The sequence below is a fragment of the Apteryx rowi genome, unplaced genomic scaffold (genome assembly GCF_003343035.1).
Source record: "Apteryx rowi isolate R43461 unplaced genomic scaffold, aptRow1 scaffold_197, whole genome shotgun sequence".
Lineage (NCBI taxonomy): Eukaryota > Metazoa > Chordata > Aves > Apterygiformes > Apterygidae > Apteryx > Apteryx rowi.
The window spans coordinates 350,197-376,655 of record NW_020448274.1 but is presented as its reverse complement, the minus strand read 5'-3'; the positions used below and the strand labels follow the sequence as shown (position 1 = coordinate 376,655).

The following is a 26,459-nucleotide window of genomic DNA, read 5'->3' as shown; positions in this document are numbered from 1 at the left end:
TGTGTGAATAGTTTGGTGCTCAAGCAGATGAGGGGGTTAGGACTAGAGTAAGATCTGCAGGTGATCCTTGTGAAAGGTTATTTACACAGACAAAGAAAAGAGGAAATGAGAGTCAGTGTCTGATTTCACTTCTCCAAAATGAGAGACATAAATTCACTTTTCACTTTATGGAATCTTTGTGATAAAATTTATTGGAATTATTTGTAAGTACAATATTGCCAATTCCCACTACTTATATGACTATTCTCCTTATTATTGCATATACAGTAAACATACAGGAGAAGATATTCCATTTTCAGTACACATCTTACTGCTCAAGCAGAACCATAAAACATAGCTGAATGAGCACAGACTATAAAATCAGAGTGTAAAATAAGGCAAGTGTGATAAAAGCATGAGGCTCAGTAATTTTTCACTAGAAAAACAGCTTTTGCTGTCAAGTTTCCTCTGAAACTCTTTAGCAAACATATTGCAAAAGATAAAGTTGAACTTAAAAATATGGCAAATGAATTCCTTCCTTCAAGGCACTGTTGCATAACTTTTAGTGTCAATTCGAGAATAATTCAGAGAGTAAGTCAGTTGATAGAAATTTCATGTGATTTGTTTTTCTCTTCAACCTTTTGTTTAACAAAAAGATTGTCCTCTTTTTTCTTTATTAGGGTAATGTTTCTATGTGGAAGAAAATATTACTTTAGGTAAGATAGAACAAACAGTACAAGTTTGAAGTCCTATAAAATTCAGCTACAAAAATGAGCGCAATCAATTAGCAACAATAAATTTAAAGAAATCAGTTTTAGGGAAAAAAAAGTTGTAAAGGTTGGAACTTGGATTGTCTTTTTTCATGAAGAATAGTTTAATATATTTTTTATATGGACGTTAAGGTATAAGAAAATAGTAAGTCTGTAAAACTAATTAAAACTAGYGGAGAAAAGTTTCCAAGGCTGTAACTTTTGATTTGCTTATAAAATGCATTAGCTGGCTTTGTTTGTGTTTTCACCTGTGCCAGCCCTTAGCAATGGGAGCCCGTTTTCAGCCACTGTACAGAACTTCCTACACGAAGAATACAAACAGCAGAACGAACAAAGCTTGATTTCCTACTGATTTGCAGTCCATCTTCCTTGTACACCCTTAACAGTAAATCCTCTCAGCTCCTGCTGTCCCCTAGGAGCCTAGTGGAATAGCAGCAGGTCCTTCTCATGTTCCTACAATTATTCCCAGCTGGTTCTCCCCTCAGTCCTTGGCCCTTCCTGTTTTATTCCAGCTGGGGGCTCCCAACAGGAATTAGTGCGCTATGGCTAGTCGTGGTCTGTCTGTACATGTTGGGCACTCAATGGTAGATCCAAACCAGAATGAGTTAGAGAACACCCAGTTGAAACATTTTTTCCTACACTGAAGACACCAATTGGAGTTTTTCTCTCATTTTAATTATGCGTCTGTCAATAGGGTTGGAAAGCTTTGAGGGCAAATTTAATGGCAGAATATAAAACTCCTTCTTTGGCTGAAAATAATTATAAATGCACATGGACATCAATTTTAGTATCAGTTCAGTACTGCAGGCTTTTTTACCCTTCCTCCAGATTTTGTGTCAAATGACCTATAAGCTAACTGATTAATTACTCTGGCCCCAAATTGACAAATTCTTACTTCTCAAGCCTAAGGAAATATTTATATGGTTCTGTATGCACTCCCGAATTTGGAAACTCTTCTAACATCTATCACACTTCATTAGGAATCTGGTCTCACAGTTGCTTGCATCCACTTTGGACATAGGAAGAACTGATGAATTTCTAGTGACTGGTGTAAAGCAGTAGGGAACAGGGCCCTTCAGGACTTGATGGCGAATTTCAGTACGAGTCTTTCCTTCCAAGAGATAATTGTGGTTTTTCCTGGTATGGTAGACTATAACATGTCACGTCTTGCAAATAAGCAAGATTTGATCGTGGAAGACAGGATATGTCAAACAAGTGTAACGGTTAGAATCATTACAAATGAAGGCTGCTACTCAAACTAATTTTGTGGATCCTGGCACTTAGATCAAGTGCTGTATTTGAAGGGAAAGTATCTTAAGGATTGGTTTGGCTCTCATTTGGTATTCTCTTAGCTTGAAGCAGATGAAAGAAAAGTCATTGCCTTGAATTTTTGTAAATTGTCAAGTTTTTGCTCTTTTAGTTTAAAGGCTATCTATGCATACTAAAACATACACAAAGCAACTGCAATAGAAATATTTTGAACATATATAAAATATATAATTATTTCTAATGAAATATGAATTTATACATCTCTAGAGCTTTCTTCTTGGTATCTGGACTAAAACATGCTCTTTTTTTTTTCCTTTGGAGTTATGCCAGTTAATTGTGCCAATTATTTAATAGTTATTATTTAATAGTTATTATTCCCCCTGTAGGGGAACCCAAAAAGGTTTGAGCCTAGGCAGACAGGATATGAGGACTGAAACTACTTGCTAATTTCTTCAGATTGGCTGCTGAAACTATCTCTAATACAGTCATGATAGGAGGAACACATCATACATCTAATACATGTTTAGTCCAGGTTCTCCGCTTCCTGCCTGCCTTTAGTGCATCCCTTATTTGATAAGGCAAAATATTATATTCATGCAACTCACCTATGGTGGCCAAGACTTCATATCCCAATTTCCAGATCAGGCAGGAATGCTCAGTGAAGGTCGAAATAAGTTTTTTCCATTTCTGATAAAAGGCTTTTTTTCAGATAGCATGCCTTTCATATTATACCTATACATCCTTTTTACTGCAAAAATATATTAACTCTGTTTTATGCAGGATCTAATTTATAAATCTGTAAGTAAACTTACATTTTTTTCAGTGGGTTTCCAACAAAAAAAATCCATTTTCTACAAAAAAGTGATAGTCTTGGAATGATATGTTTCAAACAATCAATATACAGAAGTGTTTTAAACTGTGCAAAGATTTACTTGCTGTAATGAAAATGCTGTCATATCAATGATATAAATTCATATAAAAAAACCTGTAAATGCATTTTGGTTGTATAGTGCATAGAAACGCCAAGGCCAAATACAATAAACAGTATCTTAGTAAGGGAAATCTTTATCAGCGTTCAGCCCTTAAAGTCAATCATTTTATGCTTCCATACTGCCCATTGCTTTTTATTTGGACTTTAAAATTGTACAAATTAAAGCTACAAAATAAAGTGTTAATTGAAAACAAACAAAAAAAAAGCACAAATCAGACTGGATTTTTCCCCACTTCCAACAAAACATCCAATGATAGCCTTTCTGATATTTTCAAACCCACAGAAGCTGAAAATTAAATTTAATTCCATTCCTCTTCTGTTTTTTTCTATTTTATCTTTTATTTTATGTATACTTTTCTCTTGAAAGAGAAATGGCCACTTCAGGCTGTGCAATTTAGGAGATGTTTTTTCTTTTCTCTTGACTAGGGAGTTTGCAAATGCTGCCTGGTTTTTCTTACATTGTTGCTGAGAGGAGGAATGTTTTGGGGGAGTATACTTTTCCCTTTCTTAAAAAGGCTACTAATGTAATCAATTGGTTTTCCATTAGCTGTACATTTTTTGTTTGCTGAATATATAATGCAATTAATTGGTACATTTCAAATTACAGCAACTAGCTCTTCTATGGCAATATGGTGAGTCATAACAGCAGCATTACAATTGTATATATGACAGAGCTAATGCTCTGCTGCTTTATCCTATTACGCTAAAAATTTTAGCTGATCAAGACCTTTTCTGTGTTTGGATGGGAATTTGTTAAAGAACAGTAGATTATGCTGCAGGAAGTAGGAACGCCAGTTAGATCAAAGACTGTTTGGCCGTGTATTAAGCCAGAAGTTGCAGTCATATGACCCATACAGCCATACTTCCAAAAGTTCTGTCTTCTGTACAAATTACAATCCTAAAACTGCTCATCTGTGGCACTCGCAGATTCTGGGGTAATTTGTGCAAGAGCYGGGAATTAATTCAGTTATATTACTATATGATATTGTGTCCTTTTTGCTTGTTTTCTTTCAGCTATTCTGAAATATTGCTGTAGTGTTTTACCTGCASAGTGTTTAAATGCTTAGGCTATTTAGAATTACAGTATAGTAGCAGAACCATATGGAAGGGCATTTTAAGGAAATTCATATCTTAAATATTCAGAATATACCTATAGTTCTTCCTGATTTAAATGAATCTAAGCAAAAGTTGGAATAAAGACGTTTTATTTTACTGTTCACAGCAAACTGCGAAACAATCTTTCATTTAAATCATGATAAAGATTTCCCTTTGACCTATTCTTTGGTAAAAAATAGCTGTGTGTCACATTTGCCTAATCTGCTAGTAAAAGGCATTTTCTTTGGTAGAAATAATTTTTTGATCTTATGAGTCCAGCTTTATAACAAGTCTTCAATATTCACTTTTAGATAATGGGCCCATTCTGCATTACCTGTCCATTCAGTGAATGCAAAATTAGTCCCAATTTAGGGCACAAAAATCAAACAGATCAGTCATAAAATAACTGGAAGCATGGTTGCATAAAGATTGCCTTTTAGTAGTAAAGACCAAACTTCGATATTACAGACAACGAAGGTCTAAATGCAGTATATCAGAATACAATATTGTCTGTATAAAATGAGTAGTTTCACAGCTGTTTTAAAAGCATCTTATTTCTCACAAGTAAGCGCAGAGAAGTTTATGTAGATGCATAGTGGATGTTTAAAATGCATAGCTGCATACATCTTCTGTAGCTTTGTAATGGTTACACAGYGTTCCACTTCTGTTGGCTTAAGTCTCCTGAATTAAAGAAGAACAAGCATATTATTTATGACATGAATTCTATTATTTCTCTGCTTTATCTTTCCCCTTATTTGTTTGAAACTAAACTTTATTCCATTTGCACATTTRTACTTGGCAAAATTTTTGAATGGTCCAGTTTGTGAGGTGTTTAGGTACCTACTGAAACTGGATTTGCAACTCGGTGAATCCTTAGTAATTCAGTAAGAGTCATGTGCCAAAATGACTTTATAAAAATGGGAGCTTGAATCCAAGATGGAATAAGTCCTTGCTAGTCTGTCACAGCAACCAACTGAAAACACAGTAACATGTGAGAAACATAGGAGAAAACATACTCTTGAAAAGTATTATTCTTGATTGTTTTCTGATTTGTTACTCTCTTCATATGAGCTTTACCTGACACTATTCTCTCCCAGTCTTTAAAACACAAAGAGTATGGAAACAATCTTCCTTCAAGTGGACGGCTTGTGAGAAGGAGGAAGCACAATACCAGCAGTGACATGAATGCAGAGTCACTCACATCTGTCACCTTCACATGATAGATTGGGGTGCCAGATGCAGAGAGGAAATGACAAGGGGAAGTGGCTAGAGTGCAGGATTGGTCCTCAACTGACAGACCATSCTCTGACAAGCATTTCCAGCTGGCAGAAGTTGAAGGAGGCTGTAATTAGACTGCAAAGAGGGTAGAGAARCAGGGAAGTTCACTGTATAGCTTCCACAGTGTTAGTGTCTTCTCCTTTCTTCTGCCACTAATCCCTTCAACTATTAAGCTCTGTCTTCTTTTCTAGAGTCCTTTAATTCCTTGTTTTACATGTCTGGTAATGCCATATTCCCCACTTTGGGTTCTCCTCTTGCTATTGTACTTGCATACTTCCTCCATAACCTAACTCAACGTCCAAAATTACAGCTTGAGATAGCAGGACTTCAGATACATCAGCAATCCTTATGCATCTCAGCATCTACATTAGCATTCACAGAAATGTTTCATGATTAGGAACCAAATGATTAATTAGGTTAATATGGGCCCTATTTTAAGAATGGGTAGAATGTACCGAACTATTAAACTGCAGTGGTGATAATGATGATAGCATTCAATTAAAAGGTACTGGACTTACTGTCTTACTGCCATTAAGTCCTGAATGACTATATACTGTTTTATATAAACAGTAGTTCTACTACCATGTTGCTCCTACATAAAAAAGCAGATCGGGATGGCATAATGGATTTTTTTATTGTCCTTTTATTAGACTACTTAAGGGAAAAGAAAATTTCAGGCTGTTTCATCCTTTACTTACCTTCTTTTAGGATGAGATTTATACTTTCCTGTGCCTAGTGCTACTGCTTTCCACGCCATTGCTTTCTTCTGATTTACTGTAAGAAAGAGATTAAATTCCCAAACATCTTTCAGAATGCAGGATCAGCACAGTCATTCCAGTCCCCCAATCAAATCATAGAGCACATCTAGAATGTATTTGAATTTTTCTCTTTTGATATGTAAAAGTAAGAGAAAAGAGAATTAAAAAAAAATAAATATACTGACTTAAAAAAAAMCCCAAAAACAACAGAAAACTTTCAACCAAGTAGCAAAGGCTCAACACAAAAAGGATCCTTTTCTCTCCAAAGAGAAAAAAGGCCCCAAAGTTTTGGGAAAAGTTATAAGAACAGTTACAATATTCCCATTAGAATATTGCTATGGTATTATTTCATTCAGTGTTTAAAATTTGTTTATAAAGTATATGCACAGATGAATAAAATACAACAAAGAATATACAGCTCAGTGTCCATAGAATATGGGCTGAAACTGTCATCTCAGATCATTACTTCTTCTGAAGTACTGACAAGTCACTAACATGGTATTGATCACAATCAAGACTTGAGCCAGGTTTGTATGACAGTTCTCTTGCTATCACAATATACTTTCAAATCACCATCCTCCTACCTACGACATTGTTGGATGTGACATTTTAATTATACCTCATCAACCAAACTCAACTGTATTATGTGGCATCACTTGACATACAGAAGTGTTCCTTTGGAGCCATTCCCTCTGGAACACCAATCTGTGTTCTAAGTTGCCAGTGGTTGAAATAACTTTCAGTTATTGAAATCAGGCAAAAAGTACATGGTTTAATAGATTCTTCTCATAGGTATTTATCTAACAAGGTAGAATTCCATAAAGATCAAGCAACTGATCAAAACCATGGCATCACAAGCATCCCACATCTTATAAGGCATGAAAACATATCATTACTTTAGTGCACTATACTGTGTAACAATCCTATAATACAGCTTCAGTATGTTTATAAGAAGCAGGGCTATGTGACAAGAGCAGTTATTGAATTCTCAACATAAGACATATCCCCAAACATTATAGAGTATAATACCATACTATATTCCCAAGACATATCCTCCCTTTGTAGTATAACTGAATTACAGTTTTAAAGCTGTTTAGAGAAGAAAAAAAAAGAAAAAATGCAAGAATAGGGAAGTGAATACAGCACAGGGAAACAGAGAAGGTCACTGCAGCAAGAAATTCAAAAGGAGATGATTGGTACCACTCAGAGGGACAAAGCAGGATCAGCATAGGAAGGAAGAAGGGCTTGAGGGAGGGAAAGAAAATCGGAGTGAGTTGGAATACACCTAAAGAGAAAAGGAACTACTGAACTACATCTTAAAAGGAAATAAAAGATAACAGAGGCCAAAGGAAATGACTGGGCTTTTGGGGTGGGGGGAAGGAAGTACAGTTTATATCAAAAAGAGAAGGTTAGCAAACCTTTCACAAAGAGGTTATATTTATGCCCAACACAGCGAAATGATGCCAGATCCCAAAGCTTCAGCAACTACATCTGAAAAATTAGGTTTCTGACCACATATTAGCAAGAGATAGATGTAGGTTAACATGGACAAATCATAAGTGAAACATTTTTTAAAACCTCTTCTGAAAAGTTTCCACCTGAAAATGATTTTCCTCACAGTTACAGCCTTTTAGAATGAGTTTAGAGCGAGGTCACTTGGTGCTCTGACAATAAAGCGAAAACAACCTCCAAACAACAAAATTAAGTGCTAGGCAGAAAACAGCATTCTGCACCTTATGGAATTCCGAAGGCTTAAGGATGGTTATTCCCATCCTTATGTTTATTCACTGGGTATTCATAGGTAACCCTTATCAATTGTGTTAACAATAAGGTATAACTTTGTTCAGTATACTGCAGTATGCAAAAGAGCAAATATTTAAATATAGAATGTAAGTTCAGTACTCACAGTTGCTCCGCTTGTTCAAATTCTTTTTCATCTTCTGCATAACAGAAAAAGGATTATATAAAGATCTTAGTTTAACATACACATTAAATAATTCAATAAAAGAATGATAATTATGTGCATAAAATAAGTGAAGCAAAACAAAATCCTAGTTTGGTATTATTAGTTTCTTTGTATTAAATTTATTATTCAAATTATTATGTTCCTCTATCCAGCTGGAAATACCTGCAAGTTTATCAAGAACTTGATTTTGATCAAGTTCTATAACTCTGATTTTTTCTTGTACATATTTTGTTTCACTTTTGTTTGATCCTACATATCCTGGTTGACTCACATATGTGTGCCTTTGTTTCAGCAACAAAGATTAGTTCATTCTGTTTCAATGCCTACATTTTCCTCCTCATAATAAGAAAATCCTCCCATCAAGACAAGTAACATTTGGTTCCATTCTTAAGAATTCCCCAAACAGGTATAGCCTCCAAATGCCTTCTTTTCTTCTACAAAAAAAATTAGTCAGGACTGTATCAGACCTTTTATGGGAGACTTATTTCATACTGAAAGCACTTCATAGCTGAATTCAAGACTCCTGTAGCAGATTTAAAAGCCTAAATAATGCAATATTCTAGAAACAGAATTATTTTATAGGAGAAAAAATACAGAAGTAACTATTACACAGAACTTATATATGAAGTGGTATGGGCCATGTTTTACTTCTGGCTTTAATTTTAAATGGAAAACCATAAGGCACTAAATTCAATATATTACATTAAAAATAATAAAAAAGCCTACCTGCGTGCTTCTCTTTCTTTTTGGAATACACCTCATAAAGAAAAACAATAGCTACTAAAATAATAACTTCAGCCAGTATTACTAGAAACGGTTTGAGTGGCACCATGAAGGTGAGAACTTTGAGTTTCAGCTTTCCTTTACTTTTTCCTAGTTTAAAAACAGCTTCACACCAGTATGCACCATCATCTTTCTTGGTGAGCTTCAGTATCTTGAGATGCGTTGTGTTGGCAGGTACTCGATCAATTACATATTTGTCTGACATCAAAGAATCATTAATAGCAATCTAAAAATAGAAAAATAAATTAGGAAGTCTTACTAATGCAATGAGAAAGTGTTTAATCAAATTATTTATATTATGAACATTTGTAATTTTATATAGAATTCTGTCATCTAGAAAGATGTAAAATGAATTAAGAACAAGTGGCATTTGTGAAGCACATTTAGTCCACCTCCAAGGACAATTTTCTTTGGGAAGGAACTTTAGAAGAGAAACAACTCCCCTTTCCAAATACAAACCAGAACACACCAAACACTACACCTCTGTGATAATCAATACTTCTAAATGACATAGATGACATTTTTTTTCCATGTTCAGAGATTTACATTAATATTGATGGAAATGCAATTTGTAGAACCTACAGCAAGAAGCCATTATACTTTACAAAGTGTTTGTACTTGGTTTTTCACAGAATCACAGAATGGTTGAGGTTGAAGGAGACCTCTGGAGATCATCTAAGTCCAACCCCCTACTCAAGCAGGGTCATCTACAGCGTGTTGCACAGGATCATGTCCAGGCGGTTTTGAATATCTCCAGAGAAGGAGACTCCACAACCTCTCTGGGCAACGTGTTCCAGTGTTCTGTCACCCTCACAGTAAAGAAGTTTTTCCTCATATTCAGATGGAAATGTGCTATATTGCTATATAGAAATTGTGCTATATTGCTATATAGAAATTGCTATATTATTTTGTTTGGCCAACAGATGGAAACCTTACCTGTTCGCTTCCATTGGTCAGGTACCAGGTCCAAGTGATGGGAGTATAACTGGAACTTTTACATATCATTACAACTGAATCTCCATCATAACTGATTATGGGTTTTTCTTTTCCTTCAATTTTTGGTACTAAGAACAAGTAGGAAAAAATTCAGGATGTAAGAGCTACAGGTTTTAACTACACTATTAAAAAAAGATAAAATATATTTGATATGTATTTATAGCAGTTGAATCACTTCTTTTCCTTGAATAACTTATAGATAGTTATGTCATTTGGGACACATGATTTAATGAAGAGTCATTTCAGGCTGATGTTCTTTATACAGAATTTAAGCAGAAGGCCAGAGAAATCCTGTTTTCAGTTGCCATATAATCTTAAAAGTTGCCAAATAATCTTGAAAACTAAGTGAGAATCAGACTGTGGCAGTCCTTCCCCTTGCCCTCCTCAACAGCTGTGAACCACATGTTTCAACTCTATTGCAGTAGACATCTACAGTAGACATCAGAGACGTTATTCTAGCTGTAATGTTATCAAGTAATGGTATCAGCAAGTTGCGTGTGCGGAGTATTTTTTTTTTCAATACTAAGGCAAATTGYAGAATGAAGGAGTTTTGTAGCTGCATATATTTTATTAGTTGAAGCAATGAYGTTTTGATGTATGTCAGTAAAAAGTTACTTTTGGTCTGATCTTGCCAAATGAAGACTTTGGCCACAAGAAACAACACATAAGATTTTAACTTTAGAGCTACTTGTCCCAGCTATTATAACTGCAGATGCACCACAGCCTTCCAAGAGCCGAAACCCATAAAATGTTGTTAAATATATTGAGGCATTCCATAAATATAGTTAGAATTGAGCAAATATATCATGATAGGGGATCTATTTCCCCTCCCCCCATTTCTTCCTCATTCTTGGAATGCTTACTAGCATATGTTTTCCTCAGATCCATTTATTTTATCCATTTATCTCTTAAGTTTCATTGCTCTATCTTGTATGTACAGATCTGGTGCATCTTTTAAACTGTATCAGTCACACAATACCAAACAGTCCAAACATTTGCTTTCAGCAGAGTTATGGTGGAACAGATTGATATAAACTAAGATTGTTCATGCTCCCTCCCCTCACTGACTGGTTGAGCACAAGTCTTACTGTCTTAAAAAGTTCACTTCTTGAGAGTGTTCAAACTTACAAATGCCCATTCCTGGGATATATATGATACCAATTTTTTTAATAAGAACACTGCTTGCAATCTCAGAAAATATGGTTAAAGTGAATTCACATAATGCAATGTATATTCATGATTTTTTTTCTTGGTACTTGTTCAACTCTAGATCAACATCACAAGAGAGCTTAGTTGTCATTTATACTTTAGCACCATGCAGCAATCCAGCCTCATTACCAGTTTTCTCTCTCTGTGTATATTTACAATTTAATCATTGAACATTGTTTCCTACTAAAAAGTTATGTCAGACTATCTTCACTGCTGTCAATACAAGGGACAACTTTATTAATAACTGCCGCCACCTCCTTTGCAACTTACAGAAGAGGCAAAACACAAAAGCAGGTTAAAAATTAAAGATTACAACAAGTGAAAACAAATATAAAACCCCTTCTATTCAGCACAGCAGATTTCTACAGTAGTCAAAAAGATTTGGCCATGCTGGTCAGCGCAAAGCAGAGCTCTAGACACACCAGCAATTTGAATGAACACATTAGCCATGATTAAGGACATGAATATATTTCATCAGGTCTTCTGGGACCTGGCTCTGTAACATGCATGCAAGGAAGTAACATGCTTTGCCCCAGGTATTTTGCAAGGCGATCACCCAGAATTTGGTGACAAAACACTACTGCTGCAAACAAAAAACAAACTTGAACAGATGAAGAGGCAGGTGATCCCACCAGCATTCACAGCAGTCAAAGCTCTACGCTGGCTTAAAGACCAGAGTTGTTCCACAGCGCATGTAGCCGGAGAGCTGCCTAAATAGGGTCCCTGAACAAAGGACTAACAAGAATGAATCTATTCTACTTCTTTCTTAAAGTAGCCATAATAGTAACATGTCAAACTATTTTTAAATACCAAAAAAATTCTCCAAGTTTAATAAATTGGCCTTTCTGTAGGTTTCCCCTAAAAACTTCTCTCACAATACTACGGCTTCCTGCAGGCATGAGTAAAAGTTTAACTCCTCTTAAAATCTGCAGGGTTGTGCTAGGCCAGGATGGCCGGGGTGGGGGGCGGGGAGCAAGAGAGGCGACACACATCCAATAATGTCTAGCTGATATACCTTCGCAACAGAGTTAGTTAACAAYAGTGATGATTTTAGCCACTGTGTATAGTGAAGAGCTTTACCAATGTGCTAGTCATCAGTCTGAGAATCATTCTCACTGCATTATTGACTGGAAAACTCAAAGCTTTCTCTTTCCCACTTCCTTCACGCTTGCATTAATCTTGAAGAGTGTCAAGCTGTTACTTTGTATGGCATCAGACGTGGCTGCATTCAACCATTGTGAAGCAATTCTCCCATCCTGTAGTAATAAATCAGCCAGTCCTATGTACTGCGTTCTAGAAAAGGCGACTTCCCTATCGATTAATTCTTGCCCTTACTAAAATAGTTATTTTATGCTTTCAGAAGAATAAGGTTTCCTTTGAATTTTTTTTAAACCTATACAGACTCGTACAGCTATTCAGCTAAATCTTACCCACATGTTGACAAGAAAATTATATAATAATTTTTAGAGATGAAAAGGTCTGAATAAATTAGTACAATTCTGTCTTTCCTCAGTATTGCAAGCCAGTCTCCCCCAGTTGAAGGTTTGAAAGCAGATGTCAGCATTGCTATCTAAGACTTGAACATACATGAGAGAAAGTTTCCTGAAGTTATATGACCAGATACTCTGCTGAACAAAGCCAGCTTGCTCCACTGAGAATTACAAAGCCCTGCTGGTTAGTTCAGCTGAGGTTAAGGTAGTTACGTGAGAGCTATGGTTCTTAGGAGAGTGTGTTCAGGCAGAATCTTTCCCAGTACAGCTCAGTGTGCGGAGCTTTCACAGATCAAATGCCTGCCTTGTCTTTTGCAAAAACTGGATGGTGAGAAAAGCAAAGGGGAATAGTTCCTGCGCAAAATGAAGGTTCTCAACAGCTCATATTTGTTTCATTCCCAATTTTTTTTTTAATTCAACTGGATTTCACCTATTACTCTCCATGGCGAAATTAGTGGGGGATAAAGGGGCTGGGGGGGAAGGGAACACAAAACAAAAGAAAGATTCAGGTGCTCAGCTCTTCACTCATACTGCCCAGTGAAGCACATTCTAACTGTATATAAGGGATGTTCTTACGTGCTATATAAAGATGGACTTGAGCAATAATTTGTTGATTCAGAAATAACTAAATTTCTTCACCAAAAATTTGCCTCCATTCTACCAGTCATCACCGATCTTCTCATAACACCAAATCTTCTCAGTCCAAATTTTCAGAAATTACATGTCATTGGCTCTGCTTTTTGAATAACTGATCTGAGACTCCATTAAAGGGTTTTTGTTGTCGGCTGTTCCCCCTCCTCCACCCCCAGAAAGTGATGAGTATTCACTCCTGCTGGAGGGATGGGGAGGAAGGGGAAATCAGTTATTTCTTTAGAAAAATGTAGGCTTCCCTGCTCCTTTGATTGTTATCAAATTTTGTTAAAAATGCTTTTGAGTTTTTCTTCTGCAGTTTTTCTTCCCTCTCTCCATATAGAAATGCCATTTGATAGAGATTCCCATTTAGCTTGACTACATTAGTCACTGCTTATCAAACTAAATTGCAACTTCCATACTATCCAGAAACCCTATTAATGCAAGATTTCAACAGTAAAGTGAAACAATAAAATTTAACAGAACTTGCCTTGTAAATGGAACACAGCTTTGAATTCTTCTTCACCTTTAAGAGTACAACTGTAACTTCCCAGTTCATTTTCATCTGTGACTGTCAATCTAAAATAAAAAAAAGCTTCACCATTTTGCTCTTTTGCTTATATTTCTTTGCTGTCTTATAATGTTAGTTAGCCATCAGTAGCAGTTATAAAGAAGCCAGAAGAGATTAGCAGTGGAGAACAGAACGTACATTGTTGAAACACTAGGATTCAGGTTTASTGCAATGTAGAAACAGCATGACATTTTTAGGAAAACAAGAAAGAAGAGCACATGGTTGCTAAGGAATGTGAACACCATTTTCATCCTTATTGCTCACAGGTACCCAGAGAAGACTAGATGTCTTTTAAGAAATATGATCCAATTGAACAAAAAATTATTGAATTAGATATGGGTTTACTGGATGAAATTTATAACATGAGGTATGCATGACAGCAGACCGGAAATATAAACAGTTTGTGCTTTTTTAAAGCCTGTCAGTCAATGGGTTAATATAGCTTCAACACAGAACAATTTTAAAGAATTGTCATCTAATAGTTTGACAGCAGAGAAAATGCTGGACTCCATCTAATTCACAGGCACTTTGAAGAGAATTTACATAGGTTGTGGTTGTGCTTATGGAGTAGCAGAAAAGTGCTAGAATATTCTCATCATGTTTTTCATCACAGAAATTTTATATGGACATTACTGAGGTTAAGAAACTGAAGATACACAGAAATCAACATGAGACTACCTGGTTAAAATTAGCCCATTTATAGATTTTCAAAGTCCAATAGGAAAATGTATAAATGAAGAAGATTTTTTACAACATTCCTAGAGTCTCCATAGAGTGGTGAAATACAGGAAGAGTTAAGAAAAGCTTTACAACAATTTAAATATTATTTTCTGTAAAGCTGCTTCCTTCTTCTCTTTTCATTTTGTTGACTATAGAGAAAAACTGACCAGCGATGCCTTTCAGACTGTCTTCTGAAAGGCATAGCTTGGGGGGGGGGGGGAGAATGGTGAAAAGTGGGGGAGTTAGTTAGCAGCGCAGCAGACCGAGATCACTACCTCAACTACTGAGCAGAATTACAACCTGGAAGAACCAGGTCCTTATTCTATACTCCTGTCTGGAAGAATGCTTGTTTCTCCAGCACTAGAAGAAAGCAGGCGCTCTTCCTCCAGGCTCTGGAATCTTTGAACTGCAATCTTTTTTCTTTTCCTTCAGTTTCAATATGTTGATTACGGCCATTAATTTATCAGATGCATTTGGTTTGTACTCTTTTCTGATTTACACAACATCATTAGTTTTGGGCTGTGTATATACATGTGATATAATTCACCAGAACCTGCAAGTCAAACTGCCAAGAATGCTACTTACTGGATGCTCCAGCTATTTTCAGTTTTATTGATGTGCTTGATTGTTTCATTTCCCCTCTTCCAAGCCACTTGAACAATATTCAAATGAGGATATTTACTGGCCAGTCTGCATGAGAGCTCAACTTTAGCTGGATTGTCCAAAGTGATATTTTTTTCCTTAGAAGTACCAGAAACACCTAACAAGAAAAAAAAAGTGATTATATGAAAGAAACATCATATTTCTTCATTTTAGGGAAAGAAAAGTTTGAAAGATTGTGTTTGAGATGTGCTTGATTACAGGTGGGTATGATCTGTGATTCTTACACTCTCTGATGTTAGCAGAACTACAATGATAGACCATCAGCCTTTCACAACAGGTTTATAAAACATGTCTAAGTGAAAGAAGGAAACATRTGCATTACCAGAACAGATGTAGTCACTTTGTTCTATAGATGAACTTGCTAATGGGCTCAAATATAGAAACACAGATATCCATTTCACTGAAAGCAAGACAGGCCTATGCTTCTGTGTCATTTAACCCAACCCAAAATATATTAAGTACTTAGTTCTCACCAGAAAAATCAATATCTTCYCACTATGCTCACTGTCTAAACCTCCTTTTTGATTGCACTGCTATTAAAAAGCAAAATTTAGCAATAATGGAATGAGTAGATGTTATTGAATTAAATACATATTAGTAAATATATATGAAATAAAAAACCCACTAATATCAAAAAGAGTTAGATTTGTAAATATCTGTAAGCATCTAGTTTTCAGCCAGTTGCAAATTTTCCTGATACCTTGAACTTATAGGTACTGCCTTGTTGCCAGTGAAGTACTCATCTTGAAACCGTAATCTTCAAACCCATTTATTTATAAGACCACCTTTGCCTTCTTATTGCTATATGTAATACTATTGGTATGTTTATGTGAAAAAGATTCCCAAACACTAGGAAAACTGACCCTTCTATGTCTTTTAACCAGCTTGAGTATACAATATGTGCATAAATGGATAGTAGGTTTCAATAGCAAACAGTCATGCTCTCTGATCTCTATGAACTTTTTATGGAAAAAAAACCAAAACAAAGCAAAAATAACCTACTTTGTACTCTCAGACACTAACATTTTATTTCATAATTGGACTTTCCTTTTATGCCTTCTGGATACAACTGTGGTTAGCCCACCTGAATACTCTATAAGAAATTATTCTGGGCCCCACCTCAACCCCAGGCATATCCTTGATGGGTAAAAAAATTGGGCTGTTTTTCACAGCTGAAATGCTTTCCAAGAGGAAAGGAGCTTGCTGGCTTACTAATGAAATTCATGTCTAAAAAAAATAAAATCAAAATCAAAATCTGGTTGAAGTGAAAAAGCACAAGCTACTCATGTAAAATGTTTTAAGCTTTATTTGGGTCTGGTAGAGACATTTGAAGTTTATGGAATAGCACACCTTGGACTCCAAGTCCTAGCTGAAATATTATAGAATCCATTGACCTGTAGTTAAGCTTAGAGGTACAACACCTCAGTCTTTCACAGCAAAGCAAAGTTGTAATCACAGCAATTCAATTATTAGATCCATTTATTAAACTCAATAAGTGAGCCAAACATAACTCACCTTGGTTGTTTCTGGTCAAAGTGATTTTGCAAATGGAATTAGTTTCACAATAGTGCAAGTTTTTACAGTCAGATTAAAAAGTGGCTAAAAATAGAATGGGTGCCATTTGAGATCCATTATTTTTTAAAAAAACTGCACTTTAAAAGAATGCAAAATGAAACCCCTATGTTGTTAAGAGACTAGCCATTAGAAAGGCTGATATCTGTGGCATCTGTATAAGCAGAGAACCATGTACCAAGAATACTTGTACCAGAACAAGAAATAAACAAATAATGAGGTAGTGTCTATTTCTGCCAGAAGAAAATACAGTATAAATGCTGTGCTATTATGTCCTTAAAATATCATTCCAGTACTTTGCACAGGACTTCCAACTGACCTCCACAATTTTTAAGTACTTCCCAGTGAGATCAGTCTTTTAGTTGTCCAGGAAGCTGGTTATAACTTCTTACTTGGCAACTCATACGAAAGATTGTGTGCAATCACAGGCATTCAATTTAACTGGAAAATAAAATAGCATACTTACCAGATAGGAGTATCTCATACTCCACGTAAGTGAAATTAGATGCCTTTTCTTCAATTGCCTGCTTAAAGTCTTGTGTGGTCAGATCTGGACCTAACAAGGTTGTGGGGGAAGTGAAGTCATACATTATGATCCTATAGAGGTAATCATGAAGCAGAGTGTCACTATGGTATTGTTATTGGGTTTTGCAGGTTTTTTTTTTTTTTTTTTTTTTTGAAAGAAGAGACCTTTCCAAAGGCTGATTTCTGTGGATATTCTTTACATACACCTTATGGATTAATGGTCAGAATTTTAAAAGTAGCAGTGTTTTGTGGCCACTGTTAAAGTAATTCCTCCATTTTAAGAAGATAGCTGCTGGCTTTTTGATATAATAAAGTAATTATGAATGTAAAAAAAATACTGTAAGAATGGAATAGCTACCTATTTTACAGACTGATTCAAAGAGTCACCTATACACATGCTTTTCCTAAAGCCTACTGGTTGGTCTCCAGAACTCTATGGGACTAAATCAATGTTTATGTAAGACTCAGAAAATTAAATAAATAAATAAAAGAAAAAAAAAACAAGGAGAAGAAATGAGAGGACAGACCATGGTTACTGTCAAAACCACTACAAGTTTTCACAGCCAGAAAGCTAGATGGAGATTATCTACTCCAGAGGAAGCTCCACTGAATGCCCCGGGCTACACTGGAACCTGGTCAGAATTTCTCACTGCTCCACAAAACTCCTTCTATACTGAAGGGAATTTCCTTCCCTACACAAAGAATACTGTTAAACACCATTGTATGCCTGACTGAAAGATACTCACTTCCTTCCAGGAAAGGAAATGACATTTAAAAGGACTAGGATGGCCAGCAAAATCCCACTTCTGTAGCACTATGGACAGCATACTATTCARAGACTACCTTTATAAAGCTCTAAAAAGCTTGATACAGCTGTCGGGTAGGCAATAGTAGGCATAAGACACAGTTGGTTCCTACCACTAGACTTGCTCTCATGCTGTCTGCATTTCAAAAATAGAGCAGGAAAGCAAATGAATAAACTACAGCTTTAACAACACATTTAGGCCAGCTAAGAAAATACCACCTGCCCAAATCTACACAAATAGCTGTTTCACTAGTATCGTGCTATCTGTACACAAGTTATCAGTAAACTGAAGCACATCCCTATGAGAAGACAGTAGAAACTATACTTAAAGGAAAGGTCAATTCAGTACAATTACAGCAATTTTCAGTTTTTCCAGTTTCCATGATTATTTTCTTTACAGCTTTAAGCAGGACTTAAATGACCTTGATTTCATCAAACTATATGACGTGGTAATATCAACTAAAATAAATCTCTCATAACCACATGATGAATAAAAACTGAAATTTAACAATTCAAGTTTAAGATGACGTATGCTTGCTTTTACCAGGTGTAGATACACCATGTCCAACTGGTGAGTGATCTGAAATGCTCTCCCGAGTTTGCCGGTTGACAATTCGTGTAGTTGTCATGGGTTCTGAAAGGTGAAAAATAAAGATGTTAAAAACAAATTTAATTTTCTTTCAATTAAAATGATGAGACAGAAAYAGAAACCACACAACCATATGTGGTTTACGTGCTTGCAAAATAATTTTGTTAGTTATTTTATAATACATCTCAGAAATTATATAAGCAGTAAGACAGAGAAAATAACTCCAGTTTTTGCAGAAGGAAAATGGCATCCTGCTTACTCCTGCCCAAGGAGTGGAAAGGTCCCAAAGCAGGAAAGAAAAACAGAGGAAAGCAGGGCTACAGCGTCAGTCCTCTCTAAACATTGGGTGAGAGTTGATCATTGCACAGTGGAAGCGGTATCTCTGAAAGCCCAGACAATCTCAGAATATTTCTTCTTCCCTTTTCTTGAATAAAATACTGAAGTTTACCTCAAAGTTCTTTAAAAAAAAAAAAAAAAAAAAGTGCCTCCCAGGTACAGGTGTTGCCAGAATCTGGTTGTGCTAAAGGAGGTCTTTGCTAGGGGGTTACATTAAAGGCATCTCTGAGCAAGCTTAAGCAGAGGTGCCACATGCCTCCCAAACTGCTTGCCAGTTCTGTAAAGCAAGTTTTTTCCTTCTCAGCATGTCAGCTCACGACACTAAGTATGCTATGCCACAGGCAATCATCATTATGCCTGGCTTGTACTATCTGTGCTTTCATACCTTGCCTTGTGCTTCAACCAGTGTAAGTAACAGTAAACCTGTATATTAAGGTGGATGATGTGGAAGAACAGAGTTTCAGGTTAGTGCATTTGGTAGTTGCTGATAGTAAAGCATTATTGTCAGTCCCACCCACTGATCCCAAATGGCTTTTTTTTTTAAGCAGCAAAATTATGAAACTGTCTCCCAGTCCTAGACAGTAAATGCTGTTTCTCTAGATAGGAGTGCAAGCAAGCCTTGATCTCTGTCTGATGAAGAAAAACTGGCCCAAATATTTTCCTCTAAAAACATTAAATGTGAAGGCTGCAGAAGGTCTGAAATTGCTCCTCTGTCTGTGTGTGCAAACACTTTAAGAGCATTACAAGGTTGTCACATGGATCACCAGAGTTTATGTCAGCCTGGTACTTGCCTTACCTGGTTAGTAACTGAAATTCCCCAAGACGATAAATTTAGAAGACACTAGTGCCCAGGTTGTATGGTAGTTCTGTTATCTATCTGCAAAGAAACTAAACAACCTGTAGAGGGGCTTGCACACCGATATGATTTTCATATTGACTTTCTTCCTCGATTCACATACCAAATGAAAATAGTTAGGTGAGGTCATATTATACAAAATACCTTGTGTATTTTAGCTCATGCATACATATAATGTGTGTGTATGTGCATATATGTAGTTATTGCATCTATTAGCTATTGCACTCCCTCTGTTTCTCTCATACACATTGTGCTAAAAAGCTCAGAAGATCAAGACAAACACAAGATAAGTAGCATTATCATCTTCAAAGACAGAACTGTGGTTGGAGTAACTTGTCAGAACTTGCCACATGTTTATATATAACTTAGTCCATGTTGGATTTGGATTAATCAGCATGACCTTTAGTGCATGGCTGAATTCCTGCAGTTTTGATCTTTACAGAGAAGAGAGAGGTGGGATCAACAATCACCAATTTCTTCTCTTATCTGGAACTTATTCCCTGCTCCCTATCACAAYCAGAATTATCTGGCGTATGGTGAATAAAGTGCAGGGACAGCAGAAGGTTGGGACACATCCCTAATTTTTAAAAGAAATAGACAGCTGAAGCTAGAAGGCCCAGTGACGTGAAGACATTATTGCCCATTGTACTAACACAGAGGCAAAAGGACTCTTCACATAAAAAATTGTCAGTAATAAGTGCTAGAACAGAACCTCCTGTTCTAGTTTGGGAATTGTCCAGTTTCTAGAATCACTGCCTGCTATTACGGCATGTATGCATAGCAGTAGTGGACCACGCAAGTGGCAGTTGGATAGCTTTTTCCCACAGGCCTGAAGATTCTTATGACACAAACTGTTGCAGAGGCTTTAAAAGGCCTAGATGAGACGTTTACTTCTGTTTCTTCTGAAGAAGATTCAAAAGATTTAATTAGTATGAAATTGTAAACTCCACATGATACTTAGGATGTATCCATCCTCCATTTAGAAGGACTGGAAAAAATATTATAGCTTTAGGTGTACTGAAGTAAAATGATTACCAGTAGATGATTCATTAAATCTAGTTGGCATTTGAGTCAAGTTCCCCTGAGTTTGGCTGGCATCTTCTGTTGTCATGGGTAGATCTAAAAAGAGAAAGAAAGAAAAAAAGAAGTGTTTAAAGAAACTTTATTCCTTCTCAGTGGAGCCAAGTTAGAAATATCTAGTTCATGAAAAGAGTTTTAACAGAACCCCCTCACCTCAGCCTACTACCCGTATTTTTTTCTCTTAAATTCTAAGTATRTACAGCCAAAATACTAAAGAATTTGTTTTCATCAGTTGAATTTCAGCCAGTTTAGCTTATTTTAGGCAACAGAAGATTTGACAACAGAGGTAGTATCTTTTATTTGACCTCTGTAATAACCTGAAAGAGAGCTGCTTTGTTCAGAACTGCTCTATAAAAAGACAAGTCCCTCTTTTCCTGTAGTAAGCCTATCGTTAGGCAAAGCTCTTCTTCAGGTTATTTCAGTAGTCTAATAAGATTTGCTATCTGTACTCAAATCCTGTTTTGTCTGTGGGCTTAGACCATCACAGCTTAACATCCAAACTAATTAATTACTTTTAAACATAGACTGGCAGATTCGGTAATAGTGTAAGGACTCCATTACAGCATGAAATCTGCCTATCCTGTTTTTTGACATAACGAACAACCTCCTTACCTTCCATTATCACTCTGATGAACAAAGCAAAAGGCCTCACTGGCATGGAACATGGATTTCACCACGCAATACTAATCACTATTTCCAGGTTCCGTCTTCCTTACCATCATCACAAATCTAATTTTGTTCTTATAATAGTTTTTGTAAGAGCCAGCCAAGACTCAAGGGTTTTGCTTTACGATCTTGATTGGAGAAAGGACAGTAGGGGAAAAGGGACAGGATTTGTTTAGTTTTTGAGTATGCTGCTGTGTCTCACTTACATTAAGAATTCATGGTCCCTACCTGATTTATGAAGACGAAGATTCTTTTGGCTTCCTTTCCCTTCCTACATTTGAGTGGCAAAATAGCCCAGAATAAACGTTATAGCCCTATATGCTTAGATATTCCAGGATATAGTCTACTGCTATAGAACTTGCAGTGGGATGTGCTGTTCCTCAGACGCAGAGCAATCTTACATCAATAACTTTTAAATGATTTGACCAATATTTACAAAGCTGTAAGTGTAGCCAAAAAAAAAAAAAGTTTTAAAACATATGCAGTTGTAATTAAAACCAGGAAGGGGTCAGTAAACTCTGCTAAATATTCAAGATAGTAGCAAGCATAGGATGAAAAGTGAAAAGCTACACCATGGGGTTTTTTTGAGTATGTTCAGACATGCTGAGAAACCATGTGCTTTCAGCAGAAGGTAGTCAGCACACTGCCAATTCCTTCAAGTGAACAACACTAACAATACTGCTATCCCATTTCAGTACTGTACGCCTAGATGATCCACAGAATCTCCCATTGGTATCTCCAGGGTGCAGGTACTCTACATGATGTCAGATTCATGTCTCACTTGCACCATAGGCTCTCTCACAAACTGACCATCATGTTTCAACCAACTTGGATCAAGAGTGAAATAAGATAGTCAAGGAGTAAAATTAATTAAAAAAAAAATACAGCATTAGTGGTTCTTAACAACAGGCACTTTGTTTCCTCACAATTAATTAGTCCATTGGTCCCGTAATCAAATTTTTTTTCACCGTTTTCTTTTTTTCCCCTTGAGCAAAGAACTTATGAAATTTGCTTGGCCTGAATATCTGCTAGCTTATGATGCAATTGGTTAGGACAGTAGGTCTTATTCTCTGCTTGACAGAGGTGATTAGAGCAGGGAAGGCTATTATACTTCTGATATTAAGGAAAAGGTTGAAGAAAGGTCCATGAATTTTACATCTGTGCAGTGTCTTGAGACATTCTAAGGTTGTCATGGATCACCTGACTTCGTGTCAGCTTAGTAGATGCATCACCTGCATAGTAATTAAAAATCTTCTAGGATGATAAATTTAGAAGGTGCCAGTGCCAAGCTATACAGCAGCTCTGTTATCTCTCTGCAAGTAAGCCAGATAACCTGCAACATGGTCTGCATAATAATAGAGTTGTCATCTTGGCTTTCTTCCTTGATTCACATACCAACTTAAAACAGTCGAGTAATGTCATTTCTAGTCAGAGTTGCTTCTATATCTTAGCTCATATCTCTCCATATGTAAACCTACCTAGCATAGAAGTAACACTGCATGTCTGTCTTGTTCTCTCACATGCATCCTGCTGAACAGCACAGAAGATCAAGACAAACCACCACTGGATGATCAGTGTCATCAAGCCAGACAGTGATGTAAGTAAAGTAGAGTAACTTCTCAGAAACTATTGGCTCAGGGCTGAATGCCTTATCCTATTGATTAAATCTAATGCAAATCAATTGTAAGTGGTGGATTGCTGGGTTCTTGTTGCCCTGATCTTTACAGAGAAAGGAGCAGATGAGAGCATGTGGTCATTAATTTATTTTTCTGCCTTTCTTCTGCTCCCTACTACAGTCAATATTTTAGAGAGAAAGAGGGGATCTGCTATACTTATCATCAAAGCAATTTCAGGCTTTTAAATTTTTTGCTCTCGCTTTAGAGTCCTACAAACAGCCTAGCCCACCTAATTATCTTCACAAGAGTGCAATGGAGAAAAGTGGATGAATAGGAGAAGCCTGAGATACAACTTGGTTTAATTTAACATCATTAATGTTTAATTTAATGTCAATTAATTTAGTATCAGTTATACTCTCTGCAAGTGCACAAAGCATTCAGTAACATCTGAAACTGGCTGCCAGGCTGGAGAACTTCATTGTACCCCTATTACGGGAACAGCTGCAGTGTGAGCTTTCATTAGGCACCAGAGAACCCAAATGAGGGAGCCCTAAACACCCTGATTAAAGTCCTTCCTTCAGGACAAACCAGAAAAATCCAACAATGAAGTAAAGTCTATAGGAAATGAGGCATTTCCTCTGCTTGCGTGAGTTTTCAGAGGTAGATGTTAGAAGACTGGATGTGGTAGGTTTGCTTTTCTTAAAGGAATCTGGCAGTATACAGTGCAACTAAGCCAGAAAACTGAACCAGGCAACTAAATCAAGTAACAAGCTCTGAAGAACATGTCTTGACATTTAGTATTTACCCTGAAGTTACCCTCAACTCAACGTAGAATAAAAGTGATTGGTTATTTAATTGTTTTGAAAAATTCAACAAACAATTATGAAGATTTAAAAGATAAAGTTGACAGAACACAAAACTACACAAGCTATTTATCACAAAATAAAAACAAGGAAGCCTTTTCTCTTTTGGTATCTGCCTGACCAGCTGCTGGATATCTAACTCACCTATCAGTGGCACAGTCCTTTTGCACATGGTACTTCCTTAGGTTGCATTTAACCACAAATATTAATTCCATTTGAAGAAACATGCTGGTTTGCAGGTTCACTTAAATTTGAATCCTCACATCTCCGGAATACATCTTGTTTCTGGACTTCACTAGAAGGCAGTTTTAGTACATCTCCCTCCAAGGTAATGTTAGCTTCCCTTTGATGTGGTGTTCAGCTAGTTCCTGTGCTAGTTCCTGACCGAGTTTTTGTAAATTATTAACTAATGGAAGAATAAAATACTCTTCCCCACGTTTAAGACACCAGGGAGCCTTTCTACTTATTGAACTTATTTCACATGAATATTAAAATGTTTAATAAAAATATGAAAACCTATAGCCTTACTTTATACAGATAAAGGGTACTAATACAGGTGACCCCAGTTACTGATATCTGATCAAAACTATACATGATATCCATCACTTTAGAAAGATGGTAGATTCGGGGAAATTACTCCCCAAACAGGAATTTTACGGCAGGAAGGGATACAATTTCCCCAATGGTTTTGCAAAAGAGCACTCTGAAATTTAGAATTGCTTCCATGACTGTTGAGTATAATTTTTAGTAGTAGTAGCCATCATCAAAAAAATAAATATCATTATGGCTTGCTTGTCATGATGCGACTGACAGGTTCCCTCAAATATCAGTCCATTTATAGTAACTAAACTTTTCCATTGATGGAAGAAACTGTTAGAACGGACTTCTCAGTAAATCCCTCTCGCTCTCTCTCTCTCATATACATGCATATACACACACACACACATACTACATATATAATAATATATATACATACTACATATATAATAATATATATAGTAGTTTCAACAAGCTTGAGACCTGCAAAACAAGTTTTCTGCCTTTTCACATTTTCATATAAAGTTTCTATAAATTTTAGGGAAATTATATTATCATCAAGGAGGGAACAGTATTCAGGAAGAGGAACAGAGGCACCAAGAAATGCGTAACTGCTTAGTTGCATACTGCACACTGAAAATGGAGCCAAGTCACTGATGGTTAATTAAGCTCACAACATTAATGGTCAGGTACATATAGTGGGCATAACTTCTGGTCTTAGCAAAACATGCTCCATTACTTGCATCTTGCATGGCAAATATCAGCAACCTGATATTCCTTCCATTACTACACATCAAAAACCATGATTAACAGTGGAAATCCACTAATTTTATAAGTAACTTCACATCTCCTTAGAAGTGGCTGGCCTGCTCTTGAACTATGGAAAAGCATTAGAGGCCGAATACAGCCCAGAATGTTTGAGTCCAGTTTCCTTCATGAGTATTTTAACTGTTAAATTTAAAAATGCAATATAAAAACCTCCAAAAAGCATTCTTTAAAACTGCTAAGCATACTGATATTTTACTTCACTAATTTAGTAGTTTAGAATTTACAGGGTTGGGGATTTTTTTTAAGACTTAATAACACATTGTTTGATAAAGATAAAGCAACAATTGAATACTAAGTCTTGACCTCCAAGTCCTACACCTGTGACAGGAGAAAGCTTCCCATTTGCGAGACAGAAAGCATAAACTCGTAGATTACAGGGTTTCAGCATCACTAGATGCAGCTCAGCGTCGGAGCCAGATTATCGGCTGCCGGCTGGAACGCGCTGTGAGGCAACGCTACCAAGCACGTTACCTTTCATCGGACACAGCACACGAGAGCAGTTCCCACTTTCCAGCCGGCCTAGGAGATCCCCCAAGGCTTACGCAGACAGAGCAAGGCAGGTGCTGCACCTGCGTTTCGGTAGCAGGGGAGAAAGCAGCGCGGAGGGCAAGGAGGTGCCGGGGAGTTTCACAGACCGGTGCACCCTCTGGGAGGCTCGGGGCGCTGAAGAAAAGCCCCGCTCCTTCGCATAAGCGGGGTGGGCAGCCAGTCTCATTGTGAGGCCCGTTGTGTCCCGGGGGGAGAGGAGACCTCCCCCCCCCCCCCGAAGCCCCAGCGGGATGCTCCGGGCAGGGAGCACCTTGGCTCAGCCGCSCTTCCCAGGCGGTGCCTCCCTGGCCCGGCCTGGCCCTCTCCCCCCGCCGGCCCGGCCCGGCCCTGCCGCTGCCAAACGCCCCCAGGCCGGGGCAGCGGGGCACTTCCGCGAGAGGCTTTACCTGCGGGGCTGCCGCCCGGGAGCCGCAGCGAGAGCAGCAGCAGCAGCCGCACGAAGCGCTCCCCGGAGAAGGCAGGCATGGTG

The 26,459-nt window shown here is 37.1% G+C and overlaps 1 protein-coding gene across 1 annotated transcript; it reads right to left on the bottom strand.

The window, feature by feature from the left end:
- Nucleotides 1-169: 169 nt before the first annotated feature.
- On the bottom strand, nucleotides 170-26,453 carry EMB (embigin). The gene is made up of 11 exons (XM_026062986.1): nucleotides 26,377-26,453; nucleotides 20,887-20,970; nucleotides 18,615-18,704; nucleotides 17,207-17,296; nucleotides 15,091-15,265; nucleotides 13,705-13,793; nucleotides 9,826-9,953; nucleotides 8,833-9,115; nucleotides 8,047-8,080; nucleotides 6,081-6,156; nucleotides 170-4,785 (listed from the first exon to the last, which is right to left on the bottom strand). The coding sequence occupies exons 2-10, from the start codon at nucleotides 20,960-20,962 to the stop codon at nucleotides 6,099-6,101; spliced, it is 1,023 nt and encodes a 340-aa protein (XP_025918771.1). The 5' UTR covers nucleotides 20,963-20,970; nucleotides 26,377-26,453; the 3' UTR covers nucleotides 170-4,785; nucleotides 6,081-6,098.
- Nucleotides 26,454-26,459: the final 6 nt, after the last annotated feature.

Excerpts from the sequence above, each read along its gene's own strand:
- EMB (XM_026062986.1), bottom strand. The coding sequence starts at position 20,962 with ATGACAACAGAAGATGCCAGCCAAACTCAGGGGAACTTGACTCAAATG. Across the intron at positions 15,266-17,206 it reads GTATGAGATACTCCTATCTG|GTGTTTCTGGTACTTCTAAG; the intron begins GTAAGTATGCTA and ends TTTTCTTGTTAG. Across the intron at positions 13,794-15,090 it reads GAAAATAGCTGGAGCATCCA|ATTGACAGTCACAGATGAAA; the intron begins GTAAGTAGCATT and ends TTTTTATTTTAG.